Consider the following 27,055-nt stretch of genomic DNA (forward strand, 5'->3'; position numbering starts at 1 on the left):
CTTTTGGGGGCCATGGACCTCCTTACAGAGGTGAACATTTTCCAAGGATCACCCCCCTACAAACATCCATTCAGCATGCCCTTTGTGCTCTTAAATGGACACAACATGCTTGTTTTACTGGTGCAAATGGTCCCCATCTGGGGGGTGTTCTAGAAAGCAGGTTATGTGACATACAGCTGACACCTAGCGTTGTAGCAACATTGCCAGTAAGTTGCTGCAACATTGTGAATCAGCTGGAGGGTTAACTTACCCGGCTATGTTGCATAACCTGCTTTCTGGAATTCCCCCCTGTAGGTTATTATATATTTTTGCACGTTTTAATGATACAGCACAATTTTACAATGTTACAATTTATGTCAAATTTTTTCGCGGACCCTCTGGCTATGGTTCGCGGACCCTACTTTGAGAACCACTGATCTAGACCACAGACAACACTTAGCAATATACAACAACAAGTTTAAACCTCTGTGTGCCTGCATGTGTAAAATACATGCTTGGATTGGAAAGCAGGGTTATTCAATCATTAACACCCTTCACAGTAAAACAGGTACGTCCACTATCATTTCACCCTTTTAATTACAAAGGGTCCCATCAGTTCATCCTCTGTCTGCAGCCGTTCACATGAGGGATCAGCTCTGTTCCACAGAGAGCAGGTTGCCACAGTCTGGTAAAATGCCTATGTAGGCTCCCTCCCTCCCTCTACCCCTTTCTACCTTCATCCCTTCTCTGTTCAGTCTCCATTTTTGGGTGATTAAAGCTTGGGGGATTGTGTGCAGATGTGCCTGGAAAGTGGCCAGGTCCTTTGCCCTGGGAGAACATGTGGTCTGTTTACGCTGGCACCCACTCCCACACACATGCACACACACACACACACAAACACAATGCATGGCCTTGGTCTCACCCAAGGTTAAAAACACGGAATCCTCTTCCCTTACACCAGCCAAGTGGGGTTAAGGCATGATCAATTATCATAGCTGACTAATTGTGTTGACAGAATTCTGCAAGTATGCCAGTTCACAAGAAAAAGGATGGATATATGGAAAGCAGAAAGACAGATTGAATACAAACTGGGTCTACACTTGTGTAACTACAAGGAGCAAAACAATGTTTTACTTCACAGTGAATTAGATCACACATTCCCATTCTTGTTTATGTCCACCCTGAGGCTTCCCAGTTGGAACATGGTGATCTGACATAGGAGAGCCCCACAGGAGAGACTTCAGTCAGTCTATGCACAGATTTTTCACATACCTCACATTCTCCTGATCTTTAGTACTCCTGGTCTACACCAAACATCTGCAGGAGGCAGACATGTCTGCAGACACTCAGAAACTCTTAACAAAAACAACAATGAGGAAATATGGACTGCTTCATAAATATTGCTAGATATGGCCCTTTTTACAAGCCATGTTACAGATGGCTTCACATACACCCATTGAGCTGCACATCTTACTTGACAATGTTATCATGAAAAATGCTTCTGCTCAACATCTTGACAGTGTTCCGTCTTCACTAACAATGAAGAGAAAACATGTTCTAATGAGAGGCATAGGCATATCTCCATTCTTCATTTGTCGTTATTTCTTGTGGGAAGTTACTGGAGCACTGCATTCACGAGAACAAATATTAACTCAATTTAATCTCAATACCACGTTGGAAACTGAGGGTGTTTCCAGACGTATTTATCTATTTGATGTATATTTAAGCAGTTTACCTATGAGTACAATGTGGTCGACAAGAGTATCCAGCATATTGTATCTTTAATCAGTAGAAATGTGAATCTCTTATGTTAAGAACTGTTTCAAATCACAACCTGAGAAATTGTATTGTTAACAGCATGCTAAATTAGGTGTTCAGTGCCCCCTATAGGTCTAGAAATAGGACCAGGAGATATTGACTGGTACAGATGTGTGTGTGTGTGTGTGTGTGTGTGCGTGTCTGTGAATGTGTGTGTGAATGTGTGTGTTAATGTGTGTGCGTGCGAGTGCTTTTGATGATGAGTCACACCGTTTACATTGAGTTAACGTTTTTAATTGCTATATCACAAACACTGTGTTCACTTCTTTTTTTTTACACTCAAGTCAAAACAGAAAAAAATCACAGAAAACAAACTTCTAAATTAGCTGATGATAGTGTTTCAACATTTGATCTCAAGCAGAAACATGTCTGTCCACTCCACGATCAAGTTCACTTCTTGAGGTCTACACAAGAAAATGTAAAACTGCTGCAATAAGTAATGTAGGCTACTGAGATGGGATTGACACGATGTGGAAAATTGATCTTGACAATTCCTAATAACATTATAGCCTACATTTGCAGAGACTGGAAACATGATGTAGTACAAATATGATTTCAACAAAAAAACACACATTTAGCAATAAAATTATGAATTCATATGGGCCTCGATGCATTCCTTTACTATGTGAGAAAGGAGGATGAAGTTTGTGGACATCACTAAACAAAAATCTTTCATTTTTTTCATGGCCAGTTGTACAGTAAAGTCGGCCATTCTATGTGACACATTTGGTGCTAATCTCAAATATCTTTTGCGTACAGTTACATTTATACCACCAAATCATCCATGTCGAAAGTTCTGGATTGGTTGCATGTCATGTGGTGTCAGTGCCACTAGAGGGTCCTGTTTTATGCGAAAAGCCGAAGCAGTTTCAAGCCTCAACGTTTAATCCATACTGTGACCTAATGATTTTAGTTTTTTATACTTGCACAATTTGGCCAGAATTACAAATTATGTGATTGCATGAGACGTATCGATATAGCCCACTTTTAATTATTGTTTATTTTAATTGTAAACATTTCGTCAATTGTTGCTATACAAACCAATCAATTTGGTTAACTTTGACATGTTTAAAGACTTTTACTGAGTACACACAGAATTACATTGAGTATTACTCATCATGTCGTTTTATTTGGACTGTGTGACACATTTATCATACACACACCTACCAACGTAGGCTAACACCACATCCAACCCTACGCTTGGGCCAGTTTGGGCAAATTCTTAGTGAGTCGTTGTCAGATAAACCGTAAGGCAGTTTTGCTGTAATGATGCCACAAGTGCACTGGTTTGTCACACAGCAGATTAAACTGCTATTGCTGCACCAACGTGGCTGATGGAGCAGCGGCAGTTTATGAAACTGAAAAGCTCATGAAATAGGAGAAAAGGAGTGTTGGCGCTTGCGCAAAGACGGATTGCCGCGTAGTTTGCCCATTTTTAAGCAATAGAATTGGTGACGTCATGCGCAGGTCTACATCGCTGGAGATCCAGATTCACCATCCATTGAAATCGTGGCCACCAGCAACCAAGGCTGTGGAGCTCCAGAGGAAAATACTCTTTTACTTTTTTATTTTAGTTTGGCATGAAATATTTGCTAGACGGCCGAGAACTTGGGTGCTTAGTTTAACAATTTTAGCGGTGTGGAGTAGTCACATTGTGACCACAACAGTGAAGAATAGCATAGGGCAATGTGCATTCATTTTTGCATGCTGATAATCAATGAGATATATACATGACATTACAGCAGCGTAACCTATAGCCTCGACAGGCTGTAGCAAGCCCCTTTCCTCTAGTTTCAGACTGGTTTCTGGAAGGCTACATCTGTGTACCGTAACCTACCCTTGCAGAACGTGACTGAGGGCGCAAAGGACGGACAATCGCACTGGACTACTGGGGGGGGGGGGGGGGGGGGGGGGGGGGGGGGGGGGGGGGGGTTCGGATGAGGTGTTGGAACAGATTGCTTGATTTTAGAATTTTAGTCGACATTCTGTTTTAACAGCAGTGCCACAGGGCATTGCAGAGGTGATGGAAATGTGGTTGTTCTACGTGGGATTTATTCTCATTTTGGAGATCATATTACCTACTGGAGCAATTGAAGGTAAGACGTTCTTGTGTTCTCCTGCCTTGTGCAACTCGACTGCATGTCTCCACTTTCTACTTATGTTCTACCAGTGTCTTTAAACCTTAGGCTAATCGCCTGTGTTCGCTGAGGCCTCAGGCTACGAAGGCGAATGTTATTGATTGTTGAGCAGTGTTCTGATTATGAGGATATGCAATTCTTGTTTTTGTCTTTATCAAAGTAAGACGCCTGTGCCAATTGTGTAACCACCTGTGTAGTCTAGTTGTAATCATTCCACCTGTGTTTACCTCAACGGCATCCAAGTCACAACAAAACATACGTTGTTCTTTTGATAAATGTTACCAGTGCTAATCAATATATAAATGAAAGATTTGTTATCACAGTAGGCTTGCAGGCTACACGATTTCGGAAGAGCTTAAAGTTGAACCATTTACAAGGTAATACTTTGTTGCCTATGACAATATTATTCAGTGACGAGCCTATGGCACAGGTGACCAGTTTATGGCACAATCTCAATGCAATTGTGGGGCCTGGTTATGCCAATAGGATATGTATTATATGCAATTTGCAGTAGTCGATATCGACAATGTTGCCCATTTGACTAGCTTTTTATCCTGCTGACCAACATTTAAGACGAATCGTTCTTCTAAACGGCTTCATCATTGTTGACGTTATGGCACAAATGTCAACCGAGAATTTAGCGTTACGTTCAGCTGAATAGTCTTCCCTTTTTGTCGAGAAGATTGAAGCAGGTTACAAACGCGGGTGTCGCTTATCAAGCCTCAATCTATCACTCCCACATCTATCACTCCCATTGTTGAAAATAGGTGTCTCAGTTTGCATGTTTGTTTTGAGTGCTATGCTACTTAAAATAGGAAAACACTGTTATTGGCGTTCAGATGTGAAGGAAGTTGTGGCTTGTCTCGACGTGCACCGCCGTTGAACAGAGGTCTGAAAACTGAAAATCTACCACATACACTAAGTGAAATGTCAACCCACGGAACGCCTTTGCAAAAATACCCCAAATACTTTGCTTTGACGTGCACGACTTATAGATTGGAATTATAAGGCCTTCAGAATGCTGATAAGTGTCCAGCTGATATGAACATTACACCACATATCTCATACATTTCTTGAAAATGTGCTTTAAGGATGTTATCCGAAGGGAATGTCATAGAACTGTACACACAAGCATTGGCACAAACCAAAGCAACAACAACTAGCCTATTATTATGCATGATATTGCATGACTTTAGATCCTTTTAGTTTCAGTGAATTTGTTAGCGTGTTTATCTCTTCTGGTGTGCTCTGTCAGTGTCATAACCGGCAGGCCTGGCTCCAGGACCCTACAGGAGGGCTAGTCCCTGTGAGGGCTGAGAACTCAGCATGCGAGCAGGGAGGTGCTCGCCCCTCTCTCCCGCTACCCCCATGAGCCTGGAACATCTGGCTGGAGGGAGCTCACATATCCAGCAGGGATGTGACGGTGGGGGAGGGACTCGGGCGGGGGGGGGGTGGGATGGGGTGCAACTAAAACAATCTTTACCAGAAACCATTGCTTAAGGGGGCAGGCCTGATAAACATTGTTGTAGCCTCTGGACAAACTAGTGATTCGAGAGCGCCATCCTCACTGGGTAGAACTAGACAGCTGAACTTGATGTCATGCTGGTGCCATGCCCCATGACCAGCCAGCTGTCCAGTCCCAAAGCCAGGCAAAGCAGGGGAAAGAGGATGTTGGGGGGGGGGGGATGAGTGAGTGAACAAGTGGATGGATGTTTGAGGCCAGGGTCGGCCACTTGAGCTAAAGCACGTGGATTTGTCCTGGTTGGTTACAGCGTAAACTGGGGATTTTGGAGGGGATTGGCGAGGTCAAGGTCAGAGGGTTAGGTCCTTGCCTCATTACCGTCTCATCTCCATGGGCTGTTTGTGTCTGGTGGCATATCAACAAGACTTTCCGCACGCCGTGGAAGTGAGGCGATGATCCTCTTACAGATGCAAATCCATGAACGTTGGGTGACCTGATGGGCACACTTCTGGTCTGAGTGCTGTGAGAATGGCAGGAGGATTGGAGACATCATTTATTTCAGGATGAGGTGGTCAAGTATTAAATCGGGGGTTCATTTCAGTGTCACACATGTTTCACTGTTATACTATACCACAGTGTTTTACTGTGATATGTACACGTGCATCTACTATTTCTTTGTTATGAAAGACGATACATTTCCCGCCACAATCACTCGGTTGAAAGGGAGAATGATAACCAAATATTTGACAGAGAATCTGAATCCCGTTAGTCAGATGTGGTGATGTGGGTTGTGAGGGACGAAGCGGGGAATTGTTGGGAGGTCTATGCGTTTGACTTCTCCTCAGGACTCTTACTAAAAACATTGGCAAGGAAAATGTGGCACCTTTAACACAAATTCAACAGATAAAAGAATGTCCATTACTCTCTTCTTTACCTGTCCTGTCATGCAAGAATGACACGTCTCCCCCTTCCCCTTGAGCTGACTGCAGACAGTAAATCTCCTATAGAAGTGCTTGTGTGTCTAGATGAGAATGTCTTTTCACAAGTCACTGTATGGCCTTCCAATAGTTTTGTGTTACTTCCAGTGATATTTATGCACAAAGCTGGGCATGGCGTGGTATTTGAACCTACAGTAAAGTCATTCGTGAAATGGTAATACCCGCGAGCAAGAGCCTTGACAATAACTGTCAAAATATATCCCTTTTTACCCTCCTCCTTTCTGTAATGCATGATAGACTTCCGAGGAAACTAGAAGCTAAAGCCAGATTACCATAAATGCCTTGTGTATGTATCTCCCTATATTTGGAGAAGGCGTGAGGCCTTAGATGAAAGACTGTTTATTGTCGGTGAATAGCAGGGGTGAACTATAATGGGTGTTTTGTTGCTGTCACACCAGTGTCTATTCAGTTTAGGTCGCAAAGACTCAGAAGGAACTGTACCTGTATATTGAATAAAATGGTGACTGTGGGTGTTAGTGTGGCATGTGACGACGCCATGAATCATTGACAAGGCAACCATCAAAGGCAAATCGTTTGACTTGGCGAATGATTAGACGCACCTAAACACTTCCTCCTTTGGGAGACAAGGCTACACTGATCTATGTTCCATGTATTTCACACAAGAAGACCACATAACTGTTCAAATGTGGCGCCTGTTCGCAACGTTTGCCTGACATCCAGCGCAGGCGTGTGGATACGGGCTTTGTAACTGTTTTGTTTTCTTATTGCTATGTGATGAACTCTTCACCCGAAACCTCTGGGTCCACTGTCTGCCCCAGCGAGCTGGACCTTCTCAGTCCTCTGGTGACGCTGCAGTCGTTCTCTTTGTTCAACCTCCAGCACGAACACACGCACTTGGATACATTCAAATGCACATTGACACAAACACACACACACACACCTCAGATGTGCTTTCCAACACAGGCTGGGGTTTGGGTTTGCGCTCGGCTGGAGAATCGATCGAACACAAGGATACTCAGTGAGCTTTGTGACCTGGACCAGGAGAGAGAGGAGCTGATGTGTGGTGATAAGATTCCAATTTCATGGACGGCTGCCATGTGTCAAACCTGTCTGCTTCTATCACAACCCTAGTCGTTGAACCCCCTCACAGGGGGCTGTCTATGCATGCGGCATACATCATCTGCTCTCTTAATACTCTTCTGATGGCCGTGGAATTCCTGTTCCTACTGCTCCATAGCCACAATTCGGAGACGACGGTTGAAAAAAATACCCATCTCAGAACTAGATTATAGGGCGTGTCTATTGGAATTCATCCCTAAACTACAATAAACAGTTTGGCATGTCGTCCACAGCTGGAACTCTGCATTGTAATTTAATAAAGGGGGTCAGAATGGGAGGGATTCGACGAAATGCACCCGTCACAGAAAACAAGCACATTTTCCACAAAGAAGCTTTTGATCTGCAAGAATTTCTGTTGTTTGCCTGCGTGTTCATCCAACATTCACCATGGCCTAATTCTAGGGCTCCTGGTTTGTTGTGTTGCTGAAATCTTCACCAGCCAGCTTGGGTTCGTGGTTATCTCAGTTGCAATGAATGCCTGGATTTATGAGGTGGGCCGTTATGTCGGTGGCCCCTGTGTTCTGTTTTCATTCCAGCTGAATCAGGGTGGACCTTTCTGCCAGGGGTATGGAGAGCTGTGTTAGAGAGGGGGGGTTAGGAATGGCCACTCTGCCCCTAACTATATAGACCCATCTATAAATGTAGATCTCTCCTTCCCTCTGTGTTTTTCTGGGCGTTTCTCTCCGTCCCTCTCCTGCTCTCGCTCTCCGGTTTACTGTCTGCCGCGTTTGCGCCCCGGCCCCGGCGAGATGAGGACGGCGTGACGGGCCTCATCGTGTTACCTCTGAGGTCACTGGCGGACCTCTTTTGTTGTGCTCCGACACAGAACGGGGGCTGTGGGGCGCTAGGGGTGGGAACTAACCGCCTCCAAGTTCAGCTGTTGTTTGTGTGCATGTTCGACCACTTTGAAAATGACTGTTGAGGATTAGAACCTGAATGGCCCATGGATATTGTGTGTGGTCAGTAAGCCGGTTAATGCTCTACAGATACTAGGCAGAGGCTAGGCGGCCACAAAGCTAAGTGGCTGTTCCTGTTGGATGGACACTGCACAGTGCCTCCATTGAAGAAGCTGTGATCGAGTGACCAAGCCTTGGTGTGCGTGTCACTTTTTTTTCTTCTTTTTTTTTGCAAGCTTCTAGCTGTACAGGACATTTGTCTTTGTTTAAGCGACATCTCTGTTTAGTCCCTGATTAATCAATCCCTGATGATACATTTGTTTGAATGTTGGTGTAAAAGTGCCAGTTCCAAATGTCACCCCATAATAATTTGCAGGACAAGGCATTCCTTAACTTTTACTTTTGGCTTTGTGGCTCTGCAAAAATCCAACAGAATAATAAATGCTCCATAAAATCCAGGAATAACAAGTAGTTTCTTTGCCCTCTCCTTCCTTCCCAAGGTCTTTGTTTGGTTTTAATTGTTACTTGTCTTGAAACAAAGATTCTTGCTTTGAAAAATTGCTAAAAGTAGAGACTGAGAAATGATTTCAAACTTGACCTCAAGGGCCTAATTACATGCTGTGGTTGGTTTTGCTTTTGTAGTTGATGCAGGCAGTGGTGCTGAAAGCCAAATTCCTCTGAATGTAGAACGGAGTGAAGAGAAGTGATGGCTGATGGGAAACAGAGTTCCCCGGCAGTGTTCCTGATACACCGCTGTCACCTACTCACAGTAGAGACAGTCACCCTAGGGCCTATTCATACACTCAGTCCATTCAAGATTTCCATTTGCGACCCATCATTTATCATTTAACAGCATCTAATAGAATCCCAGCACGGTTGAAAACCACTCACAATCTGAAACCACTCACAATCTGAAACCACTCACAATCTGAAACCACTCACAATCTGAAACCACTCACAATCTGAAACCACTCACAATCTGAAACCACTCACAATCTGAAACGACTCACAATCTGAAACGACTCACAATCTGAAATGACTCACAATCTGAAATGACTCACAATCTGAAATTATTGATGATCTGAATTACACCAGCGGAGCTGGATTTGTGAAATGCTGTCATTCCACGTTGATGAGCTCACTGTATGCAGGTTTCCTGTCTGTGTGATGTCCAGATTTGGTACTTTCTAAAGTTATGAAGAAAGTTGCAGTTGTTTTCATCCTGGCATGCTCCTGGGAATTATAAACCAGGACAAAGGTGTAATCTGACTCTGTTAGGGACGGCATTAAAGACATTTCTTAGTCCTGAAGGCACACATTGTACAGTTATTACATTACATACAAGATGTACCAAACACAACTTGTACTATTCAGCCAAACGGTAACAACTTGTCCTCCAAATTCCAAATCCCTCACGCTTTTGACTGGCTCTGAAGCTTCCAAACATCTTTCAAAAGTAAGAGTTGGTTTGAGGCAGACACATGAAATCAATGACAAGGTGCTGGAATGCTCTGTGCGGGGATCTGGAGTTGATTTGTGGAGCTGGGATGGCCACATTGAGAGGAGACCGATGCAGAGGGAGGGAAAGTGGGTCAGTGGGGTGTCCCAGCTGAGCAGGGTGTCTGGAGAGAGCAGAGGCCTCCGCCATCTGACTGACTGCTGCCTGATGGAGAGGAGGCAACAGCTTTCTCTCTCTCTCTCAAAAACTCTCTCTCTCTCAAAAACTCTCTCTCTCTCTCAAACTCTCTCTCTCAAACTCTCTCAAACTCTCAAATTAAAAGCTCTCTCTCAAACTCTCAAATTAATATGTCCACCAGCTGTGCTAATGTGCAAAGTTTGTTCCAGGATATATGCATGGACACAGCTCCATTACTTCCACATATCAAGAACTGATACTGTGAGCTAACAAACCCCCTTGTTATCTTGTTGCGCAATGCCAAAGTCATTAACCTAGATTGGCAATAGGCAGAAAACAACTACAATGTACAGTATTACTACCCATTAGGAGGGTGATACTTCCTCTTCGACTGGCGAGTCCCAGTCGCTGATACAGTAGCCTTCTGTGACCTCATCACCGACGTGTGAAAAGACTCCCACTTCTCAGGTATGTCTTAGACAAATATTATGACAATTTCTACAAAGTGGGCCAGACATGGAGCATTCCTGGCCCTGCGAGAGGGAGAGAGAGGCTGTGTGTGTATTCATATTTAATGGCTTCAGTGACTTGCCCTTAGAGCTTTGCAAAATGAAAAATGCTGCCAGCACAACATGCAGCAATTTCATCAAAGAGTGTCAGGGAGAAACTGTTTGATGCAGATCAGGGCGTCTGGAGACATAATAAACAATATAAATAATGGCACACTAACTTTCTTCCTGAATAAAATGAACAGTAGTATGATCATGCTACAACTGGCACCCACTCATAATGTCCTCATACTGAGGAACAAGTCTGTCACGTTTGCCTTTAGAATTGAAACAATAACTTTTCAGTCCAGTCAGACCCCAGAGACTTATGAAAGACAAATGAGGGAACCCTTCACGTTTCTAATATGAAGAGAAAAGTTTGACTTTTTATTCTGACTGTGAGAGATGTACATGTTTACTTTTTGGGATTATTGCATATGGCGCCTTTTCTTGCCATCAAGAGGGCCATTAAGAGGACTCTGTGAATAATCTGTGGAGATCAAATTGGATTATGGCAGCTTCAAACCCATCACACCAATATAAATGTGCGTTAACAATATTATGCCTATATTTTAAATGAATTACAGCTGACTTTATTACCATGTGAAACCAAGTCCCTGGTTGGATCTGTTAAATGAAAGTGGATTAACAGTATTGAGTGATGGGCACTTTCCAGGCTTCCAGTGAAGGCAGTGTCATCAAATCACCTCTGCACCGGAGACAAAGGAGGAGGCCAACACATACAGGCCAGTTGTGGCAGGAGCTTTTCATGTTCCTTGATTGAATGGACCCGGGTGTTTGGTTTCAGTTTGAGTCCAGTCCCATACGAGGGATAGAGAGCCCCCCACTCTTTTTCTCAGTTAACCAGAGTTGAGACTCTGGTTAACATCCCCAGGTCGATTTGTACCTTCCAGAAATTGTCAGCGTTTTTGGCCGGGTCTTAGGAAAAAAGAAAAGAAAAAGGTGAGCCTGACTGAATTCACAATCCCCATCCTTGTTTGAGATATTTCAGCGCACTTTGAAAAGCGCCTGCCGAAAGGAGGGAAATATTGCCCCCCCCCCCCCCTCGCTTTACTCCCCAGTCCGCAACCTCCAATTAGGCCTGAAGGTTCTCCTCGTCTGAGTCTCTCAGCGTTGGTGTGCGGAGCTGCGATAAAATTAGAAGCCGCAATGTTTTATTTCCAGTTTTTATGCCCAGTCATGAGGAACAAGTTCCTCAGCCCAGCTTCTTGGGGGCAAAGACGCCCTGAGAGGCCTGGAGGGGGGGACTTCCCACACATAGGAGCTTGTTCTGGACTTCTATACCTCCACTGATCTTGGCGTGTGGTTGGCTGATTGCTTGTGCGAGGCAACGTTGTTTAGGCTCGTAATTCCGTGGGATGGCTAAGGAACAGCCAGTGTTTGAGCTCACAGCACTGCTTGATGTAGCAATGGATCTAACAGTTGGCTTCTTCTCGCTGTCGCTGTTTAGTTTGCTGTCGCTGGTCTTCAGACGAAGGTTAGCCCTTCCTGCTGTCTCTGCTCGTGGGATTGGGTGTGTGCATGTCGTCTGAGTCGATTCACCCGCTGGCCTCCAGCCACCCTTTTTACATCCCTCCCTCCCTCCCTCTCAGTCTCTTTATTTCTCTCTTCCCCCATGCTGCTGTTATGGCCTTGTAAAGTTGATGTGCACTTTCCACTTTGTACTCACACATTACCTCCGCGAGACGGTTGCCTGCTTCTTCTGCACTTGCTGCTGTGTCACTCGGTTTAAATGGGGCAGAGGAGTGGAGAGGTGGTGCGGCCTCTTAACTTCCATCCCTCCGCCTGCTGATCTGCCTTGACAAAAAGGTTCTGTTAGCGCAATAAAGACTTGATGGGATCTCAGCAGCCTTTTAGCTTCTAATTGTACTTCTAATAACCTGACGCTCATAAGACCCAGTGGTTGGACCCCCTCACCTCCCCACGCACACACATGCTCAGACTCTCAACAGTGCACAAAGAGGCTCGCGCTTAAATCGCTCTGTCTGACAGAGTACAGGGAAACGAGACCGTAATGATACACTGCCCTCCTCCCTGTAGTCCTCTTGTGATTGCAGTCACATCCCAGCCTCCTTGCGGTCCCCCCCCCCCCACCCCTGCCTCCCTTCCCCCAAACACCTCCAGTCTGCCAAGTGTAGAGGGAGGTAAGTCAACCAGGGCGAGGGAGGGAGGGAGAGGGGGGGAGAGAGAGAGGGGGAGGGAGGGAGGGAGGGAGAGAGAAAGTGGGAGAGGTCTGGTGCAGGTTCCCACAGAGAATCCAAATGAGACGGTCTACTCTGCTCTGTGTTGTCCATTCCAGAATGCTGCTTCTCGTTAACACCAGTACATTACAGTACTTGGGAGGTTTCAGATTAAATATTTACAAACATGACTATTGGTATTCTTCAGTGCTTCCTGTCAAAACCAGCAAAATCCAGGGAAACTCCAAATGTATCACATTGTGGCATTATTAGGTATCTAATCACAATTATGTACAAGACAATGAATGCTTGATACTAAACTGCACCAAAAAAGGAAGAGTATGAACATAAGAACAACATTAATAAATGTCTCCAACTACAGTAGTAGTTTAGTAACACGCTGATACATTGCTTCAGAGAGGAAATCGAGGGACTGATTTTTAGTTCATTAATTCCACAGTGTGTACTATGGGTTCACAATGTTTCTCAGTGTGGTTGAGTCTAACTAAGTCAGCAGTGTACAGTGCCAGAGTATTGTATCTTATGAAGGGTAAACTTGTGGTACTACCCTGCGGTACACCTCAGAAATATCCTCTGACTGACTTCCCTGAAATAATGAACCACATTAAGGCTTTCTGGAGGTCAGAATGAGTGGAGACAAGCTTCAAAGGGCCAATCAAAAAAGAAGAAACGCTGACAATAGGGCCATGTTTGCATAATGAGAAATGAAACAACAAACGAGGAGTTCGAGTTGAGGAGTCAATTTGAAGTTGAAGAGTTTGTTCTCTGAGTGGAGTGTCCCTGTGTAGCTTTTGAAACAAAGCCTTGATGTTAACTTAACTTGACCCCTTGAATGTCACTCTAACCTGCTGTGCCAATAATCTGCTGCCTTGAAGCTGGAAGATTCCAGAAGGGAATGGGTGAAGGAAACAAGCTGGTAGTTGGTCCTGCATGAAGTAAAATATTGATAGGTGTAAAAGTGTTACGTTAGTTCACTACATCTGTAAAAAGTGAATGCTTTACTATTTGGTCCTTTAGGTAATTGTATCTCGTTTTGACAGGCACTGCATTATTTACATGAATCTTAACAGATTATCTTTGTTTTTTTCTAGCTCCAAAGACCTGCAGCCCAAAGCAGTTTGTGTGCAGGGAGGACCAGATAACGTGCATCTCTAAGGGCTGGCTGTGTGACGGGGACAGGGACTGTCCGGACGGCTCCGACGAGTCGCCTGATCTCTGTAAGTACTGCAAGCCCTGCTAAAGATACAGTGAAACCAACCAGGTTTGAGCAATTACGTTCTCAAATCTATTTACAAGTGCTGTTATTATAAATAAATACATATTTGCCTTCTACAGTAATTTTTCTTAGACTGGGTTTGTGATTTGAGTTACTATCAAAATAAATACGATATGATAAATCAAAAAAGATAAACAAATACAAGCCTTTAATCATTAATCAAAGCTGAGGCGGATCGGAATCGGGAATGATGTTGAACCAGCGTTCAGTTGGCTGAGGGTCTGGGTGGAGGATATCGTCTGGTTCTGCAGTCAGTGTGAAGGACACCAACATTGTCTGGCTCCAGCTGCGTGTGACTTGGAGTTCTAATGACTGGGCTTTGTTTAGTCTGCATGGGTCTGCCCAGGCCTGGGCCTTGTTTAGTCTGCATGGGTCTGCCCAGGCCTGGGCCTTGTTTAGTCTGCATGGGTCTGCCCAGGCCTGGGCCTTGTTTAGTCTGCATGGGTCTGCCCAGGCCTGGGCCTTGTTTAGTCTGCATGGGTCTGCCCAGGCCTGGGCCTTGTTTAGTCTGCATGGGTCTGCTTAGGCCTGGACTGTCTGGTCTGGGAGTGCCCTGTCCCAGGAACTCCCATCTGACAGACTCGACACGCCACCTAAACACATACTTAAACACTTTCACTGGGAACACGTCTGACAGTGCTTACAGTATGGTGAGGCCTAATGGTGTGTGTGTGCGCGCATGATGTCTCTGTATGTGAGAGACATAGAGTGATAGGGTGCCTGAGAGATTGATCCGTCTGTCTGTCTCTCTCTTACGGTGTGGGAATCACTGCCTGTGGGCCACACCTTCCATCCGTCACGCCACAAACATTCTCAACAATAGTCTGGCATGCACAGACGAGTGGCTGACACCCAACATCAAGGGATTATTTGTTGCTGGAGTAAACCTGATTTGGTATTCACAGATGGCCATTTGGTTTCAATGTGGATGAAATAGTTAGCCATAAATCATCGTCTGTTGTTTTGTTGATAGAGAAATGAAACATTAGCAGTCGAGAAAGTTCATTTCATTGAGGGTATTAGAGTTCCCCTCATCCTCTGAGTTGTCAAGCTTTACCCTTGTGGATTTACAGCTCAGATAATTTTCATTTCACTCTCCGGAACTCGCTATCTTTGGCAGTTTCATCCATAACCGGCCCATTTAAAACCTCTGTCGCGTCAGAGTCAATGTGTTGCATGGAGATAAACAAGAAAGAGCGGCTAAACTGTTCAATATTCCCTCTCTTCTCAACTTCCTTTGTTGCTCTCTCGCACTTATGTGGCTTTACATGTACTCCAAACAACAGGAAATCTTCTCCTCGATAGCATTTTAATGGAGCAGCGGAAGAGTTGTGCAACGCAACTTATGTTGTTGTTAAGCTAGAGGTTGTTCTCATTAGTTGAATGTATCTTTCGTTCGCTGAGTCCTGTCTTCCAGAGCCATTGAGCTCAAGTGAAATTTCCATAGCACTTATGTAATTTGTCCACATGGACAATGGAGTGATTCATCTAGTCAAAGAGAACCTTATGAGGAGCCATGTTTGAGGCGAATGTCTTGATCTGTGTTGCTCAATTACGTCTTTCCCTTGGGCAGTGGCCTGCTATTACCTCATCTTGAACAGAGAGACCCCTCCTTGATTCATATGAGTAAACAGTAGGACTGTCCGTTATGGTTTCTGAGCAGCAGCATCAGAGCGTGACCTCACGTGGAGCGTGCGGTCACTCTATCTCTTTCCTGTTCCGAGATATATTTGTACATGGGAGTTATCTCAAGCTATTCATTTCTCTGGATCTGCTGTGACGCCAAGCTAGCTATTAGGACGGCTGTAAAGTTATTGTCATGAACCTTTTCAGTATGACTGCAATTTTTTGCAAGTTTTTGTGTATTAACCTGTTGTTCCCTTCAGTGAGCTTATCATTCAGAGGGGAACGTTTTGTTTTATTTGGAAAGGGGTGAAGATGAAGATCAATGGAGTGGTTTGGAGTCTAGACTAGACTGGATGAGAAGTTAGTAGGAGGGTCTGGCCGGAGGTTTTTATAGAGTCTGCTCCGAATGTTACCCTGATGATATACGAGGGGAAAAAACTTACAATTTAATTACCTGTATTCTTTTTTTATGGGGTTTTTATTTACGTCTGTGCTGGATTTAGGATGTCTTGTTTGATTGTATGATCTGTTTGATTGTATAATCTGTTTAAAATACAACCAAGAAAACAACATCAGCAGAGCTTCTCTGAGGATTGGAGGAGAAGTTAACCATGCTGTTGACTTTGGATCTCTGCTATACCCATTAGGACATCGGAACTGTTAGGATATCCATCTACAGGATTCTCCCTTGCTTGAATAACTGCCACTCTGCCTAACAGGCTGTAAACAACATGGGCTACTGGCCTGACAACAGCCACAGCCCCTGTATGGAGATGGCAGAGCAACAGTTCAGGGTTCTAGACATCACAAATCACCTCCAGAGTGACTTACTATCTGTTGAAGTCAAGCCTAACTCCTGGGAATCTATTTATTTGTGTTTGGGGAGTTGAAGGTGTCCTTGTTATTTTGTTATGCACTCCAGCGATAGAACATTGTTTTGTGAGATGTTAAAGGAGCCTGTCTTTCTACTCAGGGGTATAAAGCGCGGTTGAAGGTCAGGGGGTGCAGACCAAATTCCCATGTCTGTAGGGGTTTGTCGAAACACGTCTACTGACCAAACTTTCTGGTTCTGAGGTTGAATTAGAGCAGTAGATTGCTGCTGTAATTAAAACATTATCTCCGGTGAAAGTTAATTACTAACTAGGAGGTTGGGCTTCAAGGTATGGCTCACCCAGATTTCACAAGACAAACACTTTTTTTTTCACTTGTTCTTTCACCTTTCTTTATTTCTCCAGTTTTCTTGCTGTGGTTTCGTCATTCTCTGTCTCGGTTCTTGGCTCTTCATCCGTTCTGTCTCTGAGTCCATCTCTCTCCCACTCTCTCTTTCGTCCATTGCTCCATCATTCTGTCTCTGTGTGGTTGTCCGCCTCATTCCTGGCAGGCTCTCTTCCTATCTGTGAGCAGGATCACTCTGCGGTCTGGCTCCTCTGTATATCAGACATTGTGACAGCCCAGGCTGTGTAGTCACAGCCAACATGGACCTGGCTGATTTCTTAAAAGGCCAGAAGAATAGAAAAGTAATGCAGCCTGGGAGCTTGTCTCCCCTCACTCCCTTTCTCCTTCAAGTCTCTTTCCTCCGCAGCCTTCCCTCAACAGTGAAGTCAACAGTCAAACTCTTCCCACGAAAGGTGCATCTAATATGCACACAACCGCTTGTTAGCGTTAGCAGGGACCCTAATAGGTTTTCAATGATAACCATCTACCTTAAATTTCAGGGCAAAATCCCACCTGTTTGCTTTACAGCCCCCCATAAACCCACCTGCCTGTCTGGAGAGAGGGGGGGGGGTTATGAACGTTTGTGGTTTCGTCTGCCGAGGATTGTTTGATCTGTGGCCGCTAGCTACCTGTGGAGGAGGAGAGGAGAGGAGTGCAGTGCTGCTGCTGCTGCTGCATCTCAAAACCTAATTGCACCGTGGTTCCCCTCAACTATTCACCTAGGCTGTTATTATCCTGAGAGGGTAAAGATAGCCTGGGTTCTCTGAGAAGCTGTTAGGCAGCCAGGCTCCCGTCACAGCTCTTTGACACAACTCTGTTGATGCTGGGAGGCTGTTGGAGCACATAATCCTTGTCTTCCGCTTTGTTGAGGAGCTGTGGCTACCTTGTTGGGGCGCTGGGACCCCCCCCCCCCCCTCTCCCGGGGCCTGTTTTTACCAAGGAAGGGTGGTGTGTGTGTCTGTGTACGTGTGTGTCTACAGGTATGTGTGTGTGTGTTGCAGGTTGAGGTTAGTGAGTTGTCTGCTGTGGGCCATGTCATGCCCCAGTGTCTTTCTCCCTCTCTCTCTCTCTTTCTCTCGCTCTCCTTCCGCTCTTCACACCTCCAGGCCATGTGTGGAGGTGTCAGTGTACCTCTCCTAACCCTCTGTTCTCTCTTTCTTGGACTGCAAGCTTTCAATTGCTTCTTGACATGCTCCTTCACAGCAATTACCCATCAACCCTGGGATACAGGAAGTGATTGACTCAAATCCAGGGCTGGAGCAACAAAGATGGTGGTTCTTATTCCACAACTCCTTACGAGTGTGCGTGTGTGTGTGTGTGTGTGTCTGTGGAGGGACTTGGATACAAGCGTATGTGGTGAGGGGTGTGTCTTTTGCTGGTACGTATCTGGAATCGAAAATAAAAAGAATCCATTCAGACAAACTGCAATGCCAGCTCCCTTTTCTCTGTGCTATTTCTGCCGTTGGGCCTGTGCAGCGTCAGCGAAAGCTCATGTCTTTATTTCCATTTTTCTTTTCTCTTCCGTCTGTCTCCGTGTGGATAATGGAGTGTACTGTAATGAGGTCATGACATTTTACAGGCCAGGGGTTTGTCAGACTGTTTTCTATTATTTGCAAACATGAATAACTCAACTGAAAACCTCGACCTCTGCCAACCTTCATTCCTGCACAATTGAAGAACTACAATTCTTCTGAGGCCCTTTCTCATAAAGTTGACAGCTGCTATTCATTGGTTTCGATTTTTTATTTATACATTTTTGTTTTCTTCTCAACACATTTGCATTTCCCCCCGACCACTTTAACCTCTTTGAATCTGTCTCAATGAATATTTCATTTTATAGATCAATTTAGGAGATTCCTGTCAAACAGAAAACTAAAACCACTGTATATACCACTGTATGCAACTAAACAATAGATGCATGAGAAACAGTCATTGTGTTTCTATCTGCAAATGAGAACAGATGCCGGAGAAGAGAAGCACTTTCCTCCTTCATGAGAGCCGCTACTCACCATGGAGAGATCCTTCTCACCTCGCCGAGCGCTTACACTGCGGTTTGCCCCCCCCTTCGCTCTTTATCCAACTTTCTCCTTTATTTACAATGCAAATTTCAGTGAGTGGAGCAATGAGGGGAGGTTGAAAAGTGTGTGTCATGTAAATAGCCAGTTGTTTTGTTGAGATGGTATGTTAACCAGTCCCATTCAAGGGGAGTAAATGAGCTGATAACTCCACACAATTAGCACTTGTTAGTGTGACCAGTCAGCCAGCCAGTCAGCCAGCCAGCCAGTCAGCCACACCCACCCGTGGGTCTGTGTAGCCTCTCTGGAAAAACAGACTTGCAACAGCACTTTACTTTCACTCACACACTTATACTGCACTCATACACACACACACACACACACACACACACACATTGCTATACTCATCCACTCTTCATGAATCCACTCAGTATACCGTGATTGTCTAATGTATCAGTATACCGTGTATCAGTAAATCAGTATACCGTGAGTGCATAATGATGGAAACCCACCCTCTAACACGTACACCCTCGTATGCTCTCATGTCTGGGCCGCTTAGAATGCGGTTTTTCATTTCATGTAACATGACAAAGTAATATTCAGGGGATATACTACGGAATGTTATCTTATAATGGAATCATGATGACAATGGATGGCTGCAGGGGCTTACACAGTGGTGGCATGCCTGTCCCGGGTCTGATTTAAAGCCACACACACACACACACACACACACACACACAGACACTGTTGCTCATCATGGCCCCACACACACTGGCTCTCTGCACTCCATCCTCTGCCTGAGGGAATGTGCAGGTCTGGCTGAGGAGGGACAGAGGGGAATGAGGACAGGGAGGCAGGCTGGGAGATTGAGTTATCTTCCCCCGGCAGTTGCCCTGGGCAGCAGGGCCACACATCAAGGTTATCTGTCCATCTGGTGGCCTTGAGCCCCAGGCTGGAGGCCGGAGGCTGGCTGGTGGAGGCCGGAGGCTGGCTGCTGATCCAGGGAGGGAGGACCGCTGTCTGGACTGTCCCTAGTCCCACCTGGGCATGCCCTCCAGGACTACCAGAGTCACTGCAGGCCTGGCAGCCAAGGGGGCAGGGATGGAAGGATAAGGGATGGTGGGGGAGGGATGGTGGAGGGGGGATGGTGGGGGCTGGATTGTGGAGGGGGGATGGTGGGGGATGGATGGTGGAGGCTGGATGGTGGAGTGGGGGATGGATGGATGGTGGAGGGGGGGATGGTGGATGGTGGAGGGGCGATGGTGGAGGGGGGATGGTGGAGGTGGGATGGTGGAGGAGGGATGGTGGAGGGGGGATGGAGGGATTGAGTGAGTTTAGGAGTGCATGTCTGATTCAGTGAAAAAAAAGGCTTATTGTAGAGAGTAGCAAAATGAGCAGACCAGCTTTAAAGCTTTAGAAGAAAGAAGAAAAAGGTTTGCAAAGCTGCCCCCCAAAATCCTTTATAAATGAATAGTCATGTACAGTAGAAGTAGGGGATTTCCTCCTCAGTGTGTGTGTGTGCGCTCGTGCATGCGTGTCTTCTGAGTATGAGAGTCAGTGTGACTTTGTAGGCGTGTGCGGGCGTTGTTTGTGTGTGTGTCCATGTGTCTATGCAGGTTAGGCTGCGTGTGGACATAACTTTATGTGTGTGTGTGTGTCTGCATATGGGGGATTTCAGGAGTACAGTTCCATATCAGGGAGCAGGGCAGGCGATGCATCTACAGAGGAAGGAGCAAAGCCCAGTAAATCCCCCCAGCTCTGTGGCACTGAGCCCCCCTTCGACTCACCGGCCTATCAGCAGCCAGGGAACTCTGGCCTTTCTCACGCCAGCCAGGCACCGCTGTCCTCCCTGCTGTCTCTCCTCGGCCGGCTGTCTGTCTGTCTGTCTGTCTACGTCTGTCTACGTCTGTCTGTCTAGATCTGTCTGTCTACGTCTGTCTGTCCAAGTCTGTCTGTCTGTATGTTTCTTCACTCCCCGTCTCCCTCCACTGTCCCTCCACATGTGTGTACTCTCTAGACATGGAGGGAAGTCATGGTAACCTTCCACCATGAGAGTGCTCTCACCAGTAGAGAGTAAACACGGTCACCGACTAAAAGATTTGTCAGGGCTGATTCACCGAAAACAAGTCTCAGATTGTTGATTTGATCATTGATGAATCTGTCTTCGCTAAACCGTCTTGTTGCAAGCCTCAGATTTGTATCATCACAGGATGTTATTACACTATGATACTTTGATATATCAGCCCCTTCATCCCTCATGCGTTGACCCACCGAGGCCCTGGTGGGGCTACGAGGGGTGGAGCCCACGCGTTTCACGCTAGCTACTGTACACTGTGATTCCAGCCCAGTCGCCGGTAACCCCAGCCCCCGCCTCCGGGCCCCCTGAGGGACGTGTTCATCAGAGCTGACAGAGGGCTGAATGGTGGGGCACAACGGAGCCCCTGGCGCAGGGTTGAGGGTCAGGAGGGGGGCGGGGGGTGCGGGTGAGGGGGCGCAGGGGTAAACTCAGCCTTTTATGGTGGGGACAAAAGCTCAACATGGAATCACAATGCCACGTTATTATGTCACGTCGGGGACAGTGGGGATGGGAAGTGTGTGTGTGGTTTGTGTGTATTGTGTGTGTGTGTGTAAAGTAATGTTTTTGGACATGCCGGGGGCGGCACACAATGAGGAAGACTGTCTCTCTCTGACTGACCTTCCCCGGCAGCAAGGCTGGTGCACCAAGCCTCTGGGGAGAGAGAGAGAAGTGGGGGTGCATTTCAAAGGAACACCCAGGTAGCGACAAATTACTTCTGACAAAGGATCACCAGGCCATGCTTTACTCCCTCCCCCATGGCTGGAAATCTAATTTGACTCCATAGCTCCTGTGCTTGTGTAAGGACACACATAGAATGTTTAACAAATCAATGGACTTTGTTTCCACTTTGCCACACATTGTAAGCCAGTCGAAAACCTCCTGTCAGATGTCAGTTGCTTTGTCAATGTGATCCTTGTCGAACACCTCAACCACTCTGAAACGCACTCAAAGAACAAAGGCATAGACCGTACCAAATCTTTCACATGAGGCAGAGAGAGAAAGAAACCTTGATGGTGCAGAGAGCCCAGGGTAACCTCCCTCCCTCCCCTCCACCGTTTAGTATCAATGTGATGGACAACCACAGTGTGTTGGTGTAATGTAATTATCCTCATTCGGGGCTACTGATAGGTATGAGGGAGGTCATGTTCCATCTCTCACCATGCATGAAGCCCCCCCTCACCACCATCATCACACTCCATACATTGTTCTTTCTCTCTCCCCCGGCTTTGTATTCAAAGCTGCCTCGTTCGCTCCCTGGCTCCCTGCACTGTATTAAAATGAAACGGGATAATTTCGACAGAAATTAATTGTCATGGAATAGAATATGTATTATTCACCTTCTGTAATAACCCTGGAACCCAATGACTGTAATGTGGTTCTGCTCATATCGCTGGTGTTTTATTAGAAGATGAATTCAAAGATGAGTTTTCCCCCGTTGCCGAGATAAAAAACCCATTAAGACCGATCCGTTTATCTTGTTTGTTTGATTGCTGCTCTGTAATTGCAGCTCATTTTCCAACGTGGCAGTTGAAGAGGGGAAATCTCCAAACACTTAGGAAATCAAATTGTTTCAATTGAATATGGATTCGAGTATATAATAATAGATGAGTCATTTTCCATCGCCAGAATGTTTTCTGTACTTACTCTGGGCCATCAGCGTGAGTCTACATCTTGTGTGTGTGGGAGTGCCTCCGAGGGGAAGGCATGTGCGTCAAGTGCTCGTGTGAATGTGTTAGTTTGTGGTATAGAAAGATTGCAGAAGTGTTGCCCAGTGTGTCTCCGGCTTCCCACATGACACAACTCCCAGACTAGGAAGGAAGCAGCCTGCCTGTGTCAGGCAGTCTGTCACATCACAACCTCCAACAACTTCCCAAACATCGTCCCTTCGCTTCAGTTGTTTCAACCCCTGTGTTGACCTGAGTGCTGGATCATCTGATTCCACCATGGCCCCTAGTTACTTTGGGTGTTCTAGTGCCGTGTGTTGTTTTCCTGTGGCGTGTGGAGCTAGAGAATGTGGAATGGAAAGGTTGGCAGTCCGACAGCCTGTCTGTGTCATTGTCTCCTTCAGGAGCATGGGCATGGCAGGCTGTGCAGCCTCTTTTTCACTTGGATTCGACTGAGGGGAACGCACATGCTGTCTCATGCCCAAGTTTACAAACAGTAGTACTGTGTTGATGTCAGTCACAAACAATGAGACAAGATTGTCATAAAGTAACTCCCCTCAGGTTTGCCCTTGCTCTACAGGATATCCGCGTGCTGTGGCCTAGTTAGGGTGAGAGCCCTCCCGTCCAGAGTTTATTGAATATAAAGCGCAGCAGCTTAGAGAAGGGAGTCAGTGGGAGGGCTGCTATTCATATGTCAGCAGGCCCTGAAGAGAGAATACCTGCTGTTCGAGCTCTGCTCCAGGTGTATTTCACACACAAGTTCACTTATTTTCAATGCTCTGGTTAGAGCAAGCTGCCTCGGAAAACAACAGGGTTTCTGCCGAGCTGTTGTTGTCGTCCCTTAGCTGTGGTTTGTAGCAGTGCAAGGTATGTGCGGTTCATCTAGCAGACAGGTTAAGGGTGTGCCGGGTGTGTTTGTGCTGTGCTGTGCCATCGGCCATCATGGCTTCTGAGATTTCCACCTTCTCATCACACTGCTCTACTGTAATTGTTCCACATCTGGTTTTGCTGAACTTCACATGAAGAAGAAAATATATATTAAAGATATCTCATGTGCTTTTAATGAAACGTGCTGTAACCTGGCAATACACTCCAAAGCTAATGTTATTTAAGTTGTTATTCCAGAATGAAAACATTGTAAAAAAAACATATTTCTGGCTTCCACAATCTAAACTGAATTCCCTCCCATCTAAGAGATAATTGTTTTCATGAGAGTTTTAGTTTCATCTTTGGCTTTGAAGGGGAATTTCAAATCCAATCCAATCAAATTCGAAGTACCAGTACACTACAGAGACGGGCGGAAAGGCAGACGAACCTCTGGAAAGGGAGATGAGATGATAAAGACAGGGAGAAGGCCATGTGGCCGGCCCTCTGTGAGCCAGCCCTGGCTCTGTTAGGCCATACTCATAAGGCCTAGCTGGCAGTGGACACCACAGTCATGCAGATCTCTTTCCTGTGCAGGAGGTGAACTTCATTCTCTCTTGTATTTTTCTAAAATGGGTCAGCAGATGTTATAGAAGGAAGGAAGGAGGAGGAGGAAGAAAAACAGCCAAGACAAACAGTTTGCTTAGTAGCGTGGGCAGAGAGAAGAGAGAAGAGAGAAAAGAGAGAGAGAGAGAGAGAGAGAGAGAAAGAAAGAAGGGAAGGAAGGAAAGGAGAAAAGAGAGAGATGTTCGGGCTTTCTGTTCTGTTTGACACAGAGGAGAAATACGGATGCTTTTTCTGGAATAGACAATCCTACTCTAGATTCTGCGAATCCTGCATCTAGTACACAACATTCTCAGTGGTTCGGCTAAAAGTTGCTTTGCAATATTGTGTCTACTGCATATGTGTGCGCATATACATGTTACACACATACTATGTGCGTGTCTGGGTAAATATGCGGGTGTATGTGTGCCTGTATGCTTTTGTGGTGGAGCAAGATCTCTTGGCCAGCCTCTACAGTAAGGCCACCCCCCCACTTGGTTCAGGAGCAACACAAAGACCTGTTAGATTAGAGACGGGAGGTGCAGAGCGGAGTCACTCCCTCTTCTGGGAACTCAAAACAAACCTTTCATACCCTGACGCTCTGCCCAGCACCCTCCCTGAACAACAAGTCACCAGGCTGGGGCCTAGCATGCCAGATAACACTGAATACTAGACTCCCACATTAGAGAGGAGATGGAAAATGTCCCAACACTTGGCTGTTGTACTCAGTGATACCTTCAGCTTTCATTTTAGTTTGAATTTGTCTTGAAATGTACTGGTATAATAGACTGAAGAAACCCTTTTTGACTGTCGTGGATTCGTGTTTGTTGTCTGGATGTGTCAAATCTATTCCAAGCTATGAAGAATAAACAGATTTTCAGATACAATCACAATTGAATTCAAGTCTTGAATAATGGCTTGTCCAACCTTTGACGAGTTCATCTCGTAACGTTTGTAGCTTTGACCATGTGAGCGTATGAAGGATGTTGATTTTCTAGAGATTTTGGCGCAAAGTTCAAAGGTGTACATCTTTTATGTATTGTTTTCCAGGTCCACATAACCGAGTGTCCCAGTGCCCGGCCAATGAATATGGCTGCCTGGACATGGATCAGTGTATCCCCATGAGCAAGGTCTGCGACGGAGTCCCCCACTGCAACGACGGCTGGGATGAAGGGGCCTTCTGCCGAGGTAGAACACACTTCAACAGACCCTCCCACACACTCCAACACACCTGGTTTCCTTTACTCTTTGCCTAGTCACTTACACAACCAAACGCGTCCACACGCTCAAACTCATTCTCTCCCATCCTTCAGCAGTCTGAAAGTGCTCGCTCTCGCTCTCGCTCTCGCTCTCGCTCTCTCTCTCTCTCTCTCTCTCTCTCTCTCTCTCTCTCTCTCTCTCTCTCTTTCTCGCTCGGTCTTCCCTCTTTCTTTTTCTTGCCCCTTTTGTCTGCTGACCCCAACTGCAATCTCTTGCCAATACATGGTCCCATCAGCCACTGTAATGAGCTGGCCCCCATTATCACAATGGCCCTCTTCTCTCCCGGAGAGAAAGTCATTAACTTATCAATCAAGCCAGCCAGGCTATTTTCTGATGCTAGCGAGTTGAGCATTCATCCCCGGTAAGCCAGGAGAGAATCCCATCAGACGGCTGATATTAATCAGGGTCGGATAGAGGAGGACACAGTGAGTCCATGACGTCTCGTAGACGTGGACAAAAGAGTAGGGAAGGGGTTTCATTGTAAGGAGGCCCCTAAAAAGAGCTGGCCCATGTTGTGCCCGTTGAGATGAAACGATGGGTAGAATTTTGACTGGAGTTGAGCGGAATCTGCCCATGTGTGTGCGTAAACTACCATCTGCTAATCTCTCCACCCGGCCAGTTGGTAGAAGATTGATATGTTGGTCCGCTGCTAGCAACTGAGTTAGCTTAAAGTCCTTTCCCAGAATCTGGTACGTAACGCGTATTGTGAAAACAAATATTGACAACCAACTTTTCTGTAAGGCCAGATTCATGTGGCCAAAGTCCTGGAACAAGTTCTGGTTACCAACCAAACGGCATGACTCAGACTGTACCAAGAACACAAACAAGTGCCCCACCATACGTATACACCACACACCGAGAAATGATCAATTGTCTTGATAATGACAAATCCGTAGCATTGTAGGGCATAGGCATAGAGAGGGCCAAACCATGGATCCAACCATGGTGGACTTTACACAATGCTGATGAAGTCACGTTGGGATGACACACACTCTCCGCCTGTCACCAAGTACACAGACCCAGCTGTCCCTAGACTAAGCACGCACACTCATACTAACTCTCTCTCTCTCACACACACAAACACAGCAACAGTATAGCCAAACCTTCTAGGTTCCCCTTTTGCTTCTGTCATTTCACAAGCATTCCAGTGTTTGCCTTAACAAACTGCAGGGTTGTGCAAACGCTCCTACACGCACACCCACACACCCCAAACAAACACACACTCTCTACTGATGTCTGAAAGCAGACTTTGTCATATTGTGTGTCCAAATAATTATGCCAAAGTTGTTGACTGGAGGAGTCGGGGAATGAAGGACAGGAGGCAAGTTAGTCAGGAAAAGATTCTATCATACTACAATAAATTCCCCTGATGCGCGCAAGATATGGGCTGGGATGTGGGAGGTTGGGTGGTTTTTGCGAGTGGAGAATAGCCAGAGTTTGGCCTAGGTCAGCCTGCCTGCGGTCTCTCTATATGGTGTCAAGTCTGGTACTGGATTAGCTTTAGCTTGCTAACTGCCTGGCTGATGTGATCTATGGAGCCTGCCTGAGCCTGTGTGGTTAATTTCTTAGCTTTTCATCGTCGCCCTGCTCCCAAACAGGGAAGCTGCGTGCAGTCTTCTGTCTCAGGCTCTGACAGGCCAGAGTAGAGGTTTGACCTCCTCCGCAATGGCTGAATGAC

General features: G+C 45.9%; 1 protein-coding gene across 1 annotated transcript in view; it reads left to right on the forward strand.

Annotated features, from left to right (window-relative positions):
• Window positions 1-3,255: 3,255 nt before the first annotated feature.
• Window positions 3,256-27,055, forward strand: part of lrp1ab (low density lipoprotein receptor-related protein 1Ab) — a 79,402-nt gene continuing 55,602 nt past the window's right edge. Inside the window, exons 1-3 of the mRNA XM_047039379.1 lie at window positions 3,256-3,893; window positions 13,869-13,994; window positions 25,168-25,305. Coding sequence (XP_046895335.1) covers window positions 3,821-3,893; window positions 13,869-13,994; window positions 25,168-25,305 — 337 coding nt within the window. The 5' untranslated portion in view covers window positions 3,256-3,820. The remainder of the gene's footprint in view (window positions 3,894-13,868; window positions 13,995-25,167; window positions 25,306-27,055) is intronic.

The sequence above is a fragment of the Hypomesus transpacificus genome, chromosome 18 (assembly GCF_021917145.1).
Source record: "Hypomesus transpacificus isolate Combined female chromosome 18, fHypTra1, whole genome shotgun sequence".
NCBI lineage: Eukaryota > Metazoa > Chordata > Actinopteri > Osmeriformes > Osmeridae > Hypomesus > Hypomesus transpacificus.